At 33.9% G+C, this 16,929-nt stretch overlaps 1 protein-coding gene across 2 annotated transcripts in view; it reads left to right on the top strand.

The window, feature by feature from the left end:
• Positions 1–16,929, top strand: part of Cdk12 (Cyclin-dependent kinase 12) — a 585,582-nt gene that overhangs the window by 81,508 nt on the left and 487,145 nt on the right. For both annotated transcript variants that reach the window (XM_090402548.1, XM_090402547.1), the window contains exon 6: positions 6,126–6,287. In XM_090402548.1, coding sequence (XP_090258674.1) covers positions 6,126–6,287 — 162 coding nt within the window. The remainder of the gene's footprint in view (positions 1–6,125; positions 6,288–16,929) is intronic.

The following is a 16,929-nucleotide window of genomic DNA, read 5'->3' as shown; positions in this document are numbered from 1 at the left end:
AGAAAACTACTGGATGCATCAGTGGGAAGCTTATCAGTTACAGTAACACTCAAAAATGCTCAGCTATCCTAGAGTTATATCAGAATGGGATCTCTTTCATGTTCTAGAGCAGGGGGTTTCCAACCTTTTTGTTTCCTAGAGCACATTCTAAAATACTGATAGGGCGACGGGCACCATCTATTTTTTCAAGCAAATTTTTTGAATTCTTTTGTTAAATGAATACATACAAAGTTTACATTATAATCAAATGTTTTATTACTTAAAAGTTTACATCATATAAAAATTTAAATAATGTAAGTTAGTGTGATCTTTGGCATTGCATTTCATTGGCCAGTGCTTCATAATTAGGAGAATATGATGATATTCCAGGTCTTAAACTGAAATGAACAATTTCGAATGCGCGTCTACTTTACATTGTATGCGTTTAATACTCATCATGTGTCATTAACGCATGCGTCATATAGCATGCCATGAATTGTTGCGTGATTATTTCAAACTATACGGCACATGGTTGAACAGCGGCAGGCACACACAAATTGGTCGACGGGTGCCATGGTGCCCGCAGGCATAGGGTTGGGAACCGCTGTTCTAGAGTCTAGACAAGAGATATGTTCAGAGCTTAATCAATGAGTGCAGGTATAAGATGCACCCTTATCCATAGAGATAGTTGTCTGATTCTGATAGGAATATCATTCTTGCTTTTAACATACTCAAATTTCTAACTTTAGTAAAAGCAGGATCCCCTCCCCCTACTGTCCTGTTATGCTCTACATCCATAATCCACTAAGTGCTTTAAATGTCAAGAAATGTTGCAAAATGCCATGATAGGCAGTTTTGGACATGTCCAAACTGTCTGTTGTGGCTTTACCATATGTTCCCACTGTAGTGTTAGTAAAGAGCATGATAATAAAACTTATTCATCAAAGAAACCTAAATGTGTCAATTAAGAGGGAGACCAATCAACCTATTCCCATGCATGCCAAAAGCGGAAGGATGATAAAGAAATACAAAAGATAAAAACTGAGCAAAATGTCTCATATTGAGATGCAAAGAGGAAGCTAGCAACCACAACAACTGTCATGAAAGGCACACTTGTGCTTGTAGTAGCAATTAAAAAAAATATCAAACGCTACACAAATCCTGTATGTCTATCCTGCTATCCAATAATTTCAGCATACCAGAACTTTATGATTATGAATGCTTCTCTTTGGGTGTATCAGTTGTCCCACCTATTATGGTGTTACTCCTAATATAACTCCTAAAGTAATCCCACTCATTGAAAACCCACTTGTCAAAATAATTAGGACAGGGGTATCCATCACTGAAAGAAAAACCATCAGACACTTCCTACAGGAAAAATGGATACAATGCATCAAATGACGTATTAAATTGTAGAAAGTTTTACTGATGGGTTAAAAAGTATATTATATTTAACATAGTCATATTCTTGTTTTAATCCTTGACCCACATACAAGCAACTATTTCTAGTAATTTTGTCTAATAAAATTGTCAGAGCTATGCAGTTCTGCTTTGCTACTTAATATGAAAAAATTTACTACTTTTAAGCAATTTACTTCTTTTTATCTGTTTTTTAACAGTCTTTTCCCCACTAGTTTTTACTAATGATTACACTCTTCAGTTATTCAAAATTTAATATGTTAAGCATAAGATTGGTTACTTAAAAAAAATAGTTATTTTTAAGCCTATACTCGTAATACTGCATAAATCCCAGATTTCCCAAATTCTTAGAATATTGTTCTCACATTTCAGGTGTAACACCAAATCCTTCCTAAAATTACTTAATAATATCCAGAAGGCTAATTGATGATCATTCTCTCACATGTTCATTCCTGTCACTTTCTTACAGACATACTGTGTCTACCTTGTGCCTCCTTTATAGATATTTTTATGAGCACCATTCCTCTTAACTCTTAGCTGTCACATTCCTTTATACCTGTAAACAATCACAAGCTGGTCAATATTCATTTATTGTCTGGCTTCAAGTATATGAAACCAACTTCTAGTCTTCCTTTTTCATTCCATCTATCTGTTTTTTAACAGTCTTCTCCCCACTTAGTTTTTACTAATGATTACACTCTTCAGTTATTTGAAAGAACATGTCAGTAGGCTCCTTCTTTCTCCTTAAACACATGCTCCCCCACCCCACTCCATTGTTGTGCTGTAGGTTTTGCAGCTCTCTTATTTGGGGGTTTATATTTAAAAGGTATGTCAAACATAATAAAATATGAATAATGGTTTAACACATCACTTATATTTTTTCATTTTTTTTTACCACTTGTTACAAGAACATCTTCAGAGACAGTGCACTAAGGAATGGTAAAACATTTAAACGGTTAAACACACTTCACACTTTGTGTTTATAGCTTAAGTCATGGTCACAACTCTGTGTGCAAGACACAATTAGAATTTAAAAGAACCAATGAACATTGGCCAACATCTAATGCAAAAAGATTATATATAAAAACTTTAGAAATAGTGTCAAATTATGGTAATCAGTATTACAGTCTGAATAGTTAATATTTGGAATGTGAAGTGTCTTCATTTGGTTCCATTGAATTCTATGTCTACTGTTGATGGCATAGGATGTAAAAGATATTTGATGTAATTCTCGTGTTCTTTAATTTTAACTTCAGTTGATTGGTCAAAAAATAGGCAGGAAACAGGAGCAAGGCATCTAGATTGGGAGATAAGCTATTCTTGGTAGTAGTAGGGAGAAAGGATGACACTCTTGAAGGTAGTATGTAGATTGTATTTCTGAAGAACTTGTGCATTCTACTCTAATGCTCCTCCAAGATAATGTACGAAGGTGATCTGAAAAGTTCTTGGCCTCGACCATAGATGGCAACACTATCGGCAAGATTTTTATTTTTTTTTTTCAAAGTTGGTACATCTGTCATAAGTATCCATGTGAAATTGCAAGTCATTCTATCAAGTAGTTTGTTTTATACAGCTGTCTGAAGTAAAAGTGTTGTCCGTATCTCTTGAAATGGATAAAATTGAGTATCGTGTGGTTGTAAAATTCTTTGTAAAAGAAGGTTTAACGCCAAAAGAAACTCATTCTAAGGTCATAAAAGTTTATGGGCACTCATCTCCTTTGTTTTCGACAATTAAGAAATGGGCTGCTGAGTTTAAACATATCTGTACCAGCCTTGAAGATGATCCATGCGAAGGACATCCAAAAAGTGTAATAACACCAGAAATCATTGATCAAGTGCATGATATGGTATTGGATGACTGGCGAGTCAACATGGCACTGTACTTGTAGGGAAAAAAGGGTTAATTCAGGACAGGACACCACTATGCAGTTTAACAAGAATAAAACTGATTTTGTGCATCAATTTATTACTATGGATGAGATTTGAAATGATAAATTCATTTTTTCATTGTTTGGCCGAGTACTTTTCAGACCACACTTGTATAGTAACTCTTAACATCTGATCAAGGTCTAATTGAGGCTTGATAATTATCTGAGATATGTTGGTGTTAGGTTATATGTATCCATTGGCACTCATGATGATTTTTATGTTATTAAACTCATCTAAGAGATTGCACTTTGCAGAATGGAAAGAGTGAGCTTGGGTCATTAGTGTTTTGATACTGCCTATATTCTGTGATGAATGAGACACAGGACAGTTGGATGTTCTCACCTGTAAATGTAAGCTTCCTTAGATTGAAAATTGAATGGCACCAGGCATGTGTGTTATTAAGTGGATATAAACATAATTGTTTGGTTCTCATTTAATAGTGAACTTGACGCAGTATGTAGATATAATTCATTTTATCTAAAAGCTGTAGTGAGCATATGTTTACTTCTCAGAATGTCAAACACCATGCTCTCTGTAAGAGGAATGCATTTTGCTAATAACTCATTGAGGGTTGATAATTATCCGAGATCTGTTGGTGTTAGGTTATATGTCTCCATTAGATTATAAGTATCCATTGATGGTTTTTATGTTATTAAACTCATCTAAGAGACTGCACTTTGCAGAATTATCTTAGTTCTCAATTATCTTAACAATGATGTTGTTATAATGAGATCATACGAAGGTAATATCATGGTATTGATGAACACAAAACTGGAACTCACTACTTTGTTTACGGATAGATCCACTTACACTATAATCATTATATTACAGATAGCAGATTGCCATTAAAAAACCCATTGAGTAAACAAGTTATTAGCAAAGTGCATTCCTCTTACATATTCATCATCCAGAGCTCTATGAACTTATGGCTTTTCAAAGCGCACACAGAAAACATTTTCTTTATTCCTAATAGCTGATTGTATTGATTCTCCAATGTACTGCCTGGCTAAATTTTTGTTTAGTCAACTTTGAAAAAAATTAAGGAACTTGGTTTAAAAAAATTAAGGAATGTTGATGGTAGTTTTACTGTTTGATTATGTTTGGAATCAGAAGGTACCTACTTGGTAAGGTGACGTCTATGGCAGATCTGTTCAGAAATACATGAATTTTTCCATTTTTGTCAGCATAAGCAGACTTTTTCTTGTACTGCATGGATGCTCAACCCACCAATATTATATCTTTCATTTTCACTCACTTGAATATATTGATGGCAGCTTTACCTTACCAGGTACCTACTTGGTAAGGTGATGTCTATTCCAGATCTTTCAGAAATACATGAATTTTTCCATACCTTTTTTATGTCTTTTGTCCAGGGATAGATTAAGTTTGAAAGAAATCTGCTGTGGAGCATGAGTGGCAGAATTTATACAGTGATCACAGATTAATTGATGGGCTGAGGTTGAACATAAGCTGGCTCTTTATTGATATTCTCCACTGTTTGCAAGGGAGTTATGGTGAAGATATTGTTAGAAATTAGTCTGATGGATGACTGTTCTCTCCCTTTTCAGAAATGGGCTTCATGTAGGATTATTGTATTTCTTTTGTATAGATGTTAGACAAATATAACGGCTTGTATAAGCAATATAAGATGGGTAAGATCAGATGTGGCTTTTTGAGCTGTTTGTGATATAATAGAAAGTGGTTTTCCTTGGTTATTGGTATAAGAGTTGGAGGAGAAGGCCAGTGCCAAATGGTCAGTCCTGTCATTGGGTAATATTACCACGGTGCTATTTAGATGTGCATGCCTGAGAAAGAGATGTAAGCATTAAAGGGGCAGAAGTTCACTCAATAGCCTTAACAAGTTACCAGAAGACTTGCCAGCCAGAAACCAGCAGGTTTTCATTTGACCCTTCTGAAGTCCGATTTTTAAACACAAACATTGCAGGCTAGCATACACCGAGTGCAAGACTCTGCAATCCCACAAACTGTCTGCAGTCAGTACATGGAGAAGTATTTTTTTGGCTGTAGATCTGTGTGATCACCAATTCTGCCATAAGCTTGATTTTAAATTGTATGTTGTTATTTAATTTTATTATTTTTTATATTGTGTGGTCCAATTTTTTAAATTGATTTTCATCAAGTGCCTTTCAGATATTTGGATGTTTATGAAATAATATGGAGAGAAATAATTTTTCATTCATATATGTTTGGTTTCTTCATATGATTCATTAACACTATATAATTTAAGTATATAATTTTTCCTGTGGCTCTTTAAGAGTACAGTTTTTTGCTGGCTATTTACAAAAATTTTAATTTGCCTAGCACCGCATAGAACTCCCCATGTCTAGACTGAGGGAGACCACCTTCTGGTATGATGTAGTATAGGAAGAGTTACAGTATAATAATAATTATTTCATTATCTAAAATTATTTTAACTATTTATTAAATTTTAGGATTGATAATCATAGGCTTATCAAAATGGATAATTTGAGAGCTACTTTAAAGACCAAAATGCTTTTTTAAGCCATTTCATACCTCTAGTAAGTAGAGTAGTGGGTCTCACTAGGTGGTGTAAATCATCTATCACCCCCAACGGAAAATAATTTCAAAATGATTTCAAGTGATATGTGATCACCAATAAATATTAATTTTGAATGCAGCTTTCTCTCTCTCTCTCAATTTGATTAATAATTGAGTATTGAAAAGTAATATATGAAAATTAATAAATATGTAATTTTTATGTCATTAGTATTATGATGTATGTATGTGTGTATATATATATATATTTATTTAATCTAGGGGTCAGATCAAGTTGGCAGATTTTGGATTAGCCCGATTATACAGTTCAGAAGATAAAACAAGACCTTATACTAACAAAGTAATTACACTTTGGTATCGTCCACCAGAGTTACTACTTGGGGAAGAGAGATATGGACCTGCCATTGATGTTTGGAGTTGCGGGTAAAGTCATATTTTATCAGATTAAAAATCTTACTGTTGTATAATGCTTCTCTTGCAGATTTATGTCCAGTGCAGTTATTTGCCATAAATTTTGGTGCGATCTGTTACTGTTGATCAGATGTTTGAGAATACACCCTAAAAATGTGCCAAATCTACCTTTCATGAAGTATCAGAAATTGGTTTAAAAATATAGTTGATTCTCATTGTAGTAAAAACTTCTGTAGAAAAAACTTATTGAAACCTATTGGCAAGTTTCTATTAAAGCAGCATACAGTTCAATGTTGAAAAGAAATTCACTGTAGCAAAGTATTCGTTATAATAAACATTCCTATGGTCCCTATGAGTTTGCTATAGTGAGAGAGTCAGCTGTATTTTAATAAAACTATCAAAGAAAGACCTTAGTGCATGTGTACCAGTTAGCCACCAAATTTTTTGTTTCTTCTATTTTAGATCTCATTTCTTTTGCATTGGCATAATGCGTTGTGGGCATATTTTTTCCTGTGTTTGAAAGTGAAGAAAACACTGGAACTAGGATTTCACATGATTAGAAAAAGCGTTTAAATTTAAGAAAAAGAAAAAATCATACAGTTCAAACCATCTAATAATTGATATAGGTATTCGATATAACAAAGTAGCAGTAGTGAGTTGTTACTCTAGAGTTAATATTTGATATATTTTAATAAAATGTTTTAGTGAATCCAATAATATGCAATTTTTCTGTATTTGTACAAGTTATTATCTGTCCCCCCAATTTTAGATATAAATTACAATGTTACCAATTGCTTCTCATTTGTAATTTGACACCTTCATGCCCAAAAAAAAGTTTGACACCTCAACAGCTATAACTAATCTGTTGCAATTGCAGGCATAAACTTCTGTGGCTAATTGGTTCAAAAGATATATTTCGGATACATTTTTTTATTATTACTCAGTTCTATAAAACACTGAAATAATAGTTCCCGACAAAAAAAAAAAAAAAAAAAAGAGGAGAATAATCTTTTACTCAAGGGTTTTAACTTGCCTTAACCCCACGTTTCCTTCCAAAAATTGATATCATAGCACAAATAGAAAAAGGAATTAGAAATCTACCAGACAACACAGCAGATCTTATCCGTTTAGAAAGTACAGCTTTACTATTAAAAAGCAGATTACCTTGTAGGAACCTACCTCACAATGAATACGTTTGCCTTAAAAATTTAAAGGATGATAAAAATATTGTCATAATAAAAGCGGATAAAGGCAATGCAACTGTCGTTTTAAATGCTACAGAATATGATAACAAAATGAAAAGTCTCCTGGAAGATACCAACACCTACAAACCCATAGACAGAGACCCGACTTGGCCTACACACAAAAAAACAAACGATTAATAAAAAAAGTGCCTCTCTGGACGGAAGAACTTAAAAAATGCTTGCAATCAAAACATCCTTTGATACCAAGAATATATGGTGTTCCAAAGATCCACAAGACAGATATACCGTTAAGACCAATAGTAGATGGAAGAGATTCACCGACTTCCAACTTGGCGAAATACCTCACCAACATGATCTCACAACATATAGGAGAAACATCTTCCTTCATAAAAAATAGTAAACATTTCATAGAAAAAGTGAAAGATATACATATTGGTCCAACAGACATCTTAGCAAGTCTCGACATTATCAGCTTGTTTACAAACGTCCCGAGACAAGAAATTTTGAATCTCCTAGAAGACCTCTTCCCTCCGGACATCTTGAATCTTTTTAAACATTGTATAAACAATACTTTTTTCACCTATAAAGATAGACTCTGGGAGCAAAAAGAAGGGCTGGCCATGGGTTCATCATTATCACCGGTATTAGCAAACCTATTTATGGAAAAATTTGAAAACAATGCTCTTAAGAATTACCATAAAAAACCAAAAATATGGCTACGCTATGTGGACGATATTTTCATCATATTCAGTGGAACAACAGATGAACTTATCAATTTCAAAGATTATCTCAACAATTTGCACAACACCATAAAATTCACTTTAGAACAAGAAAAAAATAAAAAACTTCCTTTTCTGGATATTCTATTAGAAGTTAGTGAAGAAAGTAAACTCTCCTTCTCAGTATATAGGAAGCCTACAAACACTGGAAGATTTCTAAATGCAACCTCACACCACCATCCTTCACAAAAAATAAGCTTAATTAAAACTCTTCGAGACAGAGCATACAATATCTCCAGCACACAAGAAAAATGTAATGAAGAACTAAAATACTTAACACAAATCCTCCAACAGAATGGATATGAAACAAAAACCATCAAGAGAATCCTTAAAATGCCTCCAACTACCAACACAATAAAACAGGATTACAAAAACGCAATCTCGCTTCCTTATATCAAAACTGTTACAGACAAGCTAGCCAAATTAATGAACAAACACAACATAAAAGTAGCCTTCCTTCCTACATCCACCAAAACCACCTCATCATCCTCTTAAAAAACCAGGAGTCTACAAAATCCGTTGCTCTTTCGGGATTTGCTACGTAGGACAGACAGGAAGATCTGGAGAAATACGCATGGCTGAACACCAAAAAGCCGTACAATACAAAAGAGAACAAAAAACGGGTCTTGCTTTCCATACCACTTCCACTGGACACGATATACTCTGGCAAAAAACGCCGATGTCATACATAGAAAACAACGGTTATATAAGAAAATTTAAAGAAGCTGCTAATATGCTAAAAAACCCAACCCAATGCAATAAAAATCAAGGTTTAATTCTCCATCAAGTGTGGTCAGCTCTAATAAAAAATCTACCTCAATCTGAGCTCGGACTGTATGAACGAGAACAAGCACACGTGACATCGTCCAGTATTGTTCAACGTAAATAACGTTATATATCTGCATTCTGTTATTTGAGTTTTATGAATAGCCAGACGGTTATGATTTGTATTTATTAATTCTCTTGTTTAAACTTTAAGTTATACTATTTACCCCTGAAGATGTAAATCCTACGATTTATGAAACTTGTCGGGAACTATTATTTCAGTGTTTTATAGAACTGAATAATAATAAAAAAATGTGGTGTAATCACCGAAATATGTCTTTTAATCTGTTGCAATTCAAATGATGTGCATACTTTACATTACAGGAAGGAAAAATCTAATGTTTTGTGCAAATATTACATTTGATCCTTTTGACAAGGTAATTAAAAACAAGTATTAGGAGGTGCTTGATTCCCCTCGCTAGCATAAAACTAGTGAGGTGAAATCCAAAAGGATTAAATTTTTTATGAAAGTTTACAGATTTAATTTTAATGGATGTTTTGCTTGGCATTTATAGACGTCTGTAGCATCTCTGGTTAAAGTCCAGCAGTAAGCTATCAGCACCACCAGATTCCATTTCTATTGATAACTTTATCAGTATACTTTTTCAGACTACTTTTCATTTTCTGAGAAATTATCAGTATTCTCTTGCAATCATCTTTATTCGTTTTTGTGATTTCAGGACTGAACAAAATGCCTTCTTTGATTTAATCATCTTGGAAGCCTGTTCCTCAAATTAATAAACCTTATTTATTGCTTTAACAAAATTTTTATTGAATTTTAGTGAATGCCAATATGACAATTTTTATGAAACATACATGAGAGATTGATTCATATCACTTTTAAAATCTTGGGAAATTTTGTTGTAAAGACCATGTTAAAATGTTTTGCTAAAACTTATAAAAAGTTTTAGATCTTATTTAATGGATCTTTTGCTCGGCATCCAAGCAAAAGGTCATCTTTTGCATGGATTTAAAGGCCATTCTTTGATTGGTTTTTGCTTGATTATCTCGCTCACACACACACACACACACACACACACACACACAATTCTGCTTCTAACTTTAAAGAGTCCTATAAATTCAATGTCTTCACATATATGCTAGCAATATTTAGAGTATTGTTTTTTGCAAAGGTATTCCCATTTTGTAATGTTTATTAGAAACACCTATTTACAAGAATGGGGTGCTTAAGGGTCAAAGCTGTATAACTGAGAGGAGACCTCCACATAACCTTTAAGTCCAATCCTCACCTTCTCGTGGTGCACCCTGTTAGGTATCTACCTGGATACTGAACGAACAAGGATGGGCTGACAATTTGGGATTTAGTTGACCAAATTGTATTCTTATTGGCTTAAACCAATATAGAAAATGATGGTACAACATGACAAAATTTCATGCTGGCTGGGGCATTGCCCAGTTAAACAAGACCCCCCCCCCCCCCCCGTTGTTTTCGCCAGGGAACCAGGGCGAACAGCAAAAAATCAGCTACTGGAACAAATCTGAAAGCACACCCCAACTCAACATCACCAGAGTTAAAGATCGGTATTATCAACATAAGAAGGCTGAATGGCAAAGAAATGGAGCTAGCAAAGACATAATAGGGGTGACTGAAACAAAAAAGACAAAAACTGGTGAGATCTTTCTGAGCAATAAATACAAAATGTTATATTCAGGCAATGACAATCAAGGAAAAGGAGGAGTAGCCATAGTATTCAACACTAAATACGAGGCTAATCTTCTTGAAAATATCAGAATGGGGAATTGGACAATGAGACTTATTTGTGCCTATGGTCCCACAGAAGATTCTACTAAGGTAGAAGTGGAGGAATTTTTTGATGCTTTAGAAAAAGCAACTGACACAATGAAAAAGGAAAAGTTGGTCCTTGTTGGGGATCTAAATAGCAGAGTAGGAAATGATTGTCACGCATACAAAAATATTTTGGGAAAATTTGGAGAAAAGAGCAAATCCAATAATAATGGCAAATACCTTTTGGAATTCTGCTCAGGTCATGTGACTGATTATTACTCACACCATGTTCCAACATAAAAATGTGCACAAATTCACATGGAGAGAAGAGGCAAGGAATAAGAAAGGTCTCATTGACTATGTTTGTTGATAGTGATGTTTTCTCCCTGGTGCATGACATCCGAGTGTACAGAGGATTTGAAATTGGAAGCGATCACTATTTAGTCTTGAGCAGGATAAAATTGAATTTCATATTGAAAAGAATAACATGTAAGAAAGTTTTAAAGCGAATAAAAGTTGAGCAGCTCTCAGATGTGAACTGTAGACTAAAATATACAAAGATTATTGAAGAAAAAATGAAAGAGTTTGAGAACAGAAACCAAACCTTGGAGATTCAGTGGCAAGCCTTGAAGAAAACCCTGATTGATTCAGCCAGAGAGGCATGTGGTGGGGTTGTCTGCAAGAATAGAAAAATCAGAACTCCATGGTGGACACAGGAAGTTAAAGAGGCAGTGAAGGAAAAGAAGAAAGCATATCAAAAGTTCATGGCAAATAAGTCAGCTTATGCTCTTAGAGAATACAGAGACAAATGTAAGAATGCTAAACACCATGTAAAACTAGCTAAACAGAAGTCATGGGAGGACTTTGGCAAGAACATAGAAAATAAATATGAAGAAGGTGGTCAGATATTCTGGAGGTTGTTGAAGAAGCTTAGAAATGGAGGAAAGAGTGCTGTGAAAGAAGTTAGAGATGATAAAGGTTACATGAAAACAGGAGAAAAAGATATCCTTGAAATATGGAGTAATTACTACGAAAAATTGCTAAATGAAACAAGCAGTGATAGCACAGTGGTAAAAAACACACAACAGGCATATAGTCAGGAATACATATCCATACTTGAAGTAGAAAAAGCCATCAAAGGCTTGAAATGTGGAAGGCAGCAGGAGTAGATGATATTAGAGTAGAAATGCTGAAGTATGGTGGTATAAAAGTCTTACAGTGGCTGCACTGCATAGTTCAGAAAGCCTGGACAGAGGGACGAATTCCCAATGATTGGAGTAGAGCTCTAATAGTACCCATATATAAAAAGGGAAATAAAACTTGATGTGAGAATTACAGAGTTATTTCCATACTGAGTGTTCCTGACAAGATCTATGCAAGCATACTTGAGAAACGGTTGAGAAGAATTGTGGAAGAAAAGCTTGGTGAAGAATAAGCTGGATTCATGCCAAATAGAGGCTGTCAGGATCAGATCTTCACTTTTCGACAAATAGTTGAGTAAGCATGGGAATATAACAAAGATCTGTATTTAAGTTTTGTCGATCTGGAAAAGGCATATGACAAGGTGCCAAGAGAGAAGCTATTCAATACGCTACAGTTTTATGGTGTCAATGGGGCATTATATCAAGCAATACTTAGTCTGTATTTGAGGTGTAAGTCAGCAGTTAGAATTGAAGGAAGTACAGGAAGATGGTTTAATATTAAATCTGGTGCGAGACAAGGATGTACATTATCCCCTCTGTTATTCATTATCTATATGGATCAGATTATGAAGGAAAGTGGTATTAAACATGATATCAGAATTAGAAATGTTAATGTCAGCTCTTTGCTTTATGCAGACGATGTTATACTTCTGAATAAATCCGCTACAAGTTTGCAAGCATCTCTGATTAAATTGAATAACTGTTGTAATAGATATGGTATGAAGGTGAGCATTAAAAAGACAAAGACAATGAATATAGGTAGAATTGTTGAAAATGTCAACTGTTTTGTGAACGGGGAACCTGTGGAACAAGTAAAACATTTCAGCTACTTAAGCACGATTTTTAGTGAAGATGGTAAATTAAATATGGAAATAGACAACAGAATCAATAAAGCTGGTATGGTAGAAAGTCAATTGAATAAATTCATATGGAATAAGAGAGAAATTAGTCGGAACACTAAATTAGCTGTATACAAGACAGTGTTCAAACCAGTTTTAACTTATGGATCTGAGAGCTGGATCAGAAGTGAAACACTTGACCAAAGACTAGAACCTGCAGATATGAGTGTCCTGAGAAAGATTAGAGGTGCAAACAGATGGCATCAATGGCAATATCATATTAAAAACGAGGATATTAGGAAAGAACTTGACATTGTCGGCATCCAGGAATGCATTAGCAGAGCTAATCTCAGGTGGTATGGTCACTTAAACAGAGTGGGTGAGGAAAGATTAGCAAAAGTAGTGTTCTCTGCCAGGTTGGCAGGAAAATGACCCAGAAGAAGACCAAGATATAGGTGGATTGATACAGTACCATGTGCCTTAGATGATAGAAATATAAGATCTGATAATGATAATATTGGAGTCTTGACAAGTGACTGACTGATTTGGAGGAAAATTGTAGATAGGAAGTTAGTAATGATGAAAATTTTTCATGTAGTACTACCATATCCTGTACACCCCCCCTTGAGGGTACATGTCAGGAATTTGATGATGATTTACAAGAATTAATAATTTTATTTTGTGAATGCATTTTTCTAATAATTGTAACTGTGTTGCAAGTGCCATAAAAGTGATTGAATTTTGAAATGTATTTTAATAAGTTTTCTATCAAATTAGCTTTGTTTTATTAATTATTTTTCTTAGTGTTTTCATTTTGCATGTAGTGTTTATCTTTGTAATTTCTATTCTTATTTCACATGTAGAAAGCAGTATTGGTTCAGATTGCTGATTTATATTATTTTTATTTTTTTATTTTCCATATGGTCGAATTTGAAGGTCTTGACATTTTATACACCTTCAGAGATTGCTCTGTTACTTTGTTGTGTTATATTTTCATTCATAGTTAGATAAATTCTTTGGTATTTAAATTTTATTACTTGTTCTAGTATTTTTCTGTTTAGTTATAATAATAAAAAATGAAAGATTTATGAAGAATGTTAATTAAAACCATGTAACAAATGGATAAATAAAAAGAAGATGGATCCAAAACAGAATAATTAAACTAGCAAGAGATTAAAAGCTAATTACAAAAAAGTTCAGTTGGTGGAAGGATAGACATCTGCATTGCAATATTTGTAGATCCAATAAGCTAAAGCTTAAAGCAAGAAGATTTTATTAAGTAGGTTATTTATCTTATGTAATATTATTGAAATTTATATACCTGATAAATATAAGAAATTAAAAAAAAAATGTAAGATCCATGCAATTTCACAAATATTATCATTTAATAGTTATGTTTGAGAAGTGTGCACGTAATTAATCCAAGTGCTACAACCTCTAGATGTTCAGAAAAACATATATATATAAATAAATAATAAAGAACAAGACATCAACAGGTTCCTTTCTTTTTGGCAGCACACTTACTGTGTACAATAGGTTTTACATGTTGTTGTCGTCGAATCCATTGAAGAGCTTCTAGATATGACCATGGGCCCATAGAACTGCTTTGGCAATCTCTTGAACTTTGATGGAGTAGAGCTTTTCCTACAGCATCATTGTCAATTTTCTGTAGAGCAGTGGCAATTGCTAGACAAGAAGAGATGGGCAGGTGTTAGTTCAACTCCTGGACAGTTCTAGCATATTTCATAGCTTCTAGTACCATCCGGATGAATTTTCATGCCTTTAAAATGTTCCATCCTTAGTCTGGTGATAATTGTGGTTATTTCTCTATTTTCATTAATTTTACTGATTTCATTCTTCTTCTTAATAGTTTGTTTTACAAATCTTATTTTTGCAACAGATTTAGTATCAATTAGTGATAGTGGGTGTAATTTTTGAAGTATCTTGCTTCTTTGGCTAGTCTGTCTGCTCTCTCATTACCTTCAATATTTACATGGGCTGGTATCCATTGCAGTGTACAGTTCTTATTCTTCAAATTTAAAGTTGTTAGTTATTCATGAATTTCCTGTGAGTTTTGTTTTTCTATTTTGTAATGCCTGAAGTGCAGATTTTGAATCACTGTAGATGGTTCCTTCATTTATAATTTCCCGATGTTTTGACCTTCATAGTAAGGTCATCATCTGGAGTATATACAAGGACAAGCTGAGTTACATTTCACACAGTATGCTAAAGAAACAATTATTTGATTGGCAGTTATTCTACTGGCATGACCTCTAGTGAAAAAAAAAAATTACAGATAAAATTAAAAATTAATTAATTATTTAGAAACTACATCAAAGCTAAATTCTATTTAAGATAACATAAGAGAAACATTTTTTCATGTAGATAGATTTCTTACAGTAACAATGATGTCCTATTTTTAAGATGACATTTGTTATATTAAATTTAAGATTCTGGATAGCTACAGTCCTGTTTATACTTAACTCTTAGAGAGAAAGGTTCCATGGGTAGAATATGTGCCTTCCATATGCTTGGGATTTTTAGACCATCATTATTGTTCAGATTGGGGTGGTTGATAAGAGTCTCGCAGACTTGCTTAAATTTACATTCATACATACCAGGTTTTGGTGCGATGTAAACAACTGGTATTTAAATTCTATGTAAAGTGTTCAGGGCATGATCAGAAAGGCCAGCTTCACCATAGTTATTATATTTAATGTGTCATTTATGTTCCTCTTGTCTAATAGGAATTGTCCATCCTGTTTCCCCTATATATATGGTAGATTACAGGTGCAATAAATATAGTATACTCCAGGTGGGCCAGCAGAGGGAGTGGGTCTTTGGATGAGTTGAGTAAGCTTTTTAATTTTGCAGGAGGTTTAAAGATGGTGTCGAGGTTGTATTTCTGTAGTATTCTGTATATTTTATCTGATGTCCCTTTATTGTAAGGAATGCTTATAGTTTTATTGTAGTCTGGTTTATCTTTGTTTTTTATTGAGATTTTGTAGAGAATTTTGTTAATAGTGTTTTGGCTGTAACCATTTTTTAGAAAAGTTGCTGATAACTTTAAATTCGTCTTTCAGTGCTTGTTTATTGGAGCAGATCTTCAAAGCCCAGTTTTTTAGAGTATTAATGACACCTAGTTTTTGTGTTGGTAGGAGTTTGTGTATATATTGGCCAGTATGTGTCTGTTTTCAGTAAACAGTGAAAGAAAGACTGCCAGAAGGAAGACGTTGTGACAAGTGTATCTAGAAACGGAAGTGTGTTCTGTTTTTCAATCTCAATCATGAACTGTATGCATTTGTGTTGTTTGTTATTCTGTCTATTGTGTCTATTACTGGATTAGAGAGATAGAACTTGAGAGCTGTTTGTATGGCAGTTAACTCACAAGTGAAGTTTGAAGCTATTTTGCCAGCTGTAGTTTTGATTTGCATTTCCTCACCTCCAAGTAGGGTTAGAAAAACCCCTGATCTACCTTGGTTAAATACTTCATCAGATGATCCTTCAGTTTAGGCAGTGGCATGGTTTAGATTATTTAAGTGATGTATAGTGTCAAGTCCTTTTAGTTTCATGCTGTGAATCGTTTTTTGAACAAAGTTCTAGAAGATTTAAGTTAATCATTGTGTTTTTTGATAGTATAGTGGAAAAGAATGGCTCTTTGCTTATTTCAATCGACAGGTACTCTAAGTCAATCTGTTTTCTAATTTCATGATCATATTGTAAAGTGGATGATCTCTTTGGTCTAGATTTTCATGTCCAGGAATCGAAATTCCAGAGTTGAAATGTGATCCTGTTGTTGGCTCCTGATTCTGTTAATGAATTTAATTGTGGAGAGTTTTCTTCTATCCTAGTATATGAAGCCCACACTCTTGTTGAGCTTTTAAATTATTTGTGAACGAGACTGCACCTATAATAATTTTGCTGATCTTGATTGTACTCCGTCAAGCTTTTCTTTTGAGCTAGTAGAAGCTGGAGCCCAGATTGTTAAGGCATATTCCATAGTTGGTCGTATGAGCGCTGTATATGTAGTTTTGAGTGTCTTCGGTTTTTTTACTAC

The sequence above is a fragment of the Typopeltis vanoorti genome, chromosome 13 (assembly GCF_054136105.1).
Source record: "Typopeltis vanoorti isolate ZY-2024b chromosome 13, IOZ_Tvanoo_1.0, whole genome shotgun sequence".
NCBI classification, from domain to species: domain Eukaryota; kingdom Metazoa; phylum Arthropoda; class Arachnida; order Uropygi; family Thelyphonidae; genus Typopeltis; species Typopeltis vanoorti.
The sequence above is the reverse complement of the archived record's forward strand: the minus strand, read 5'-3'. Positions and strand labels throughout refer to the sequence as shown.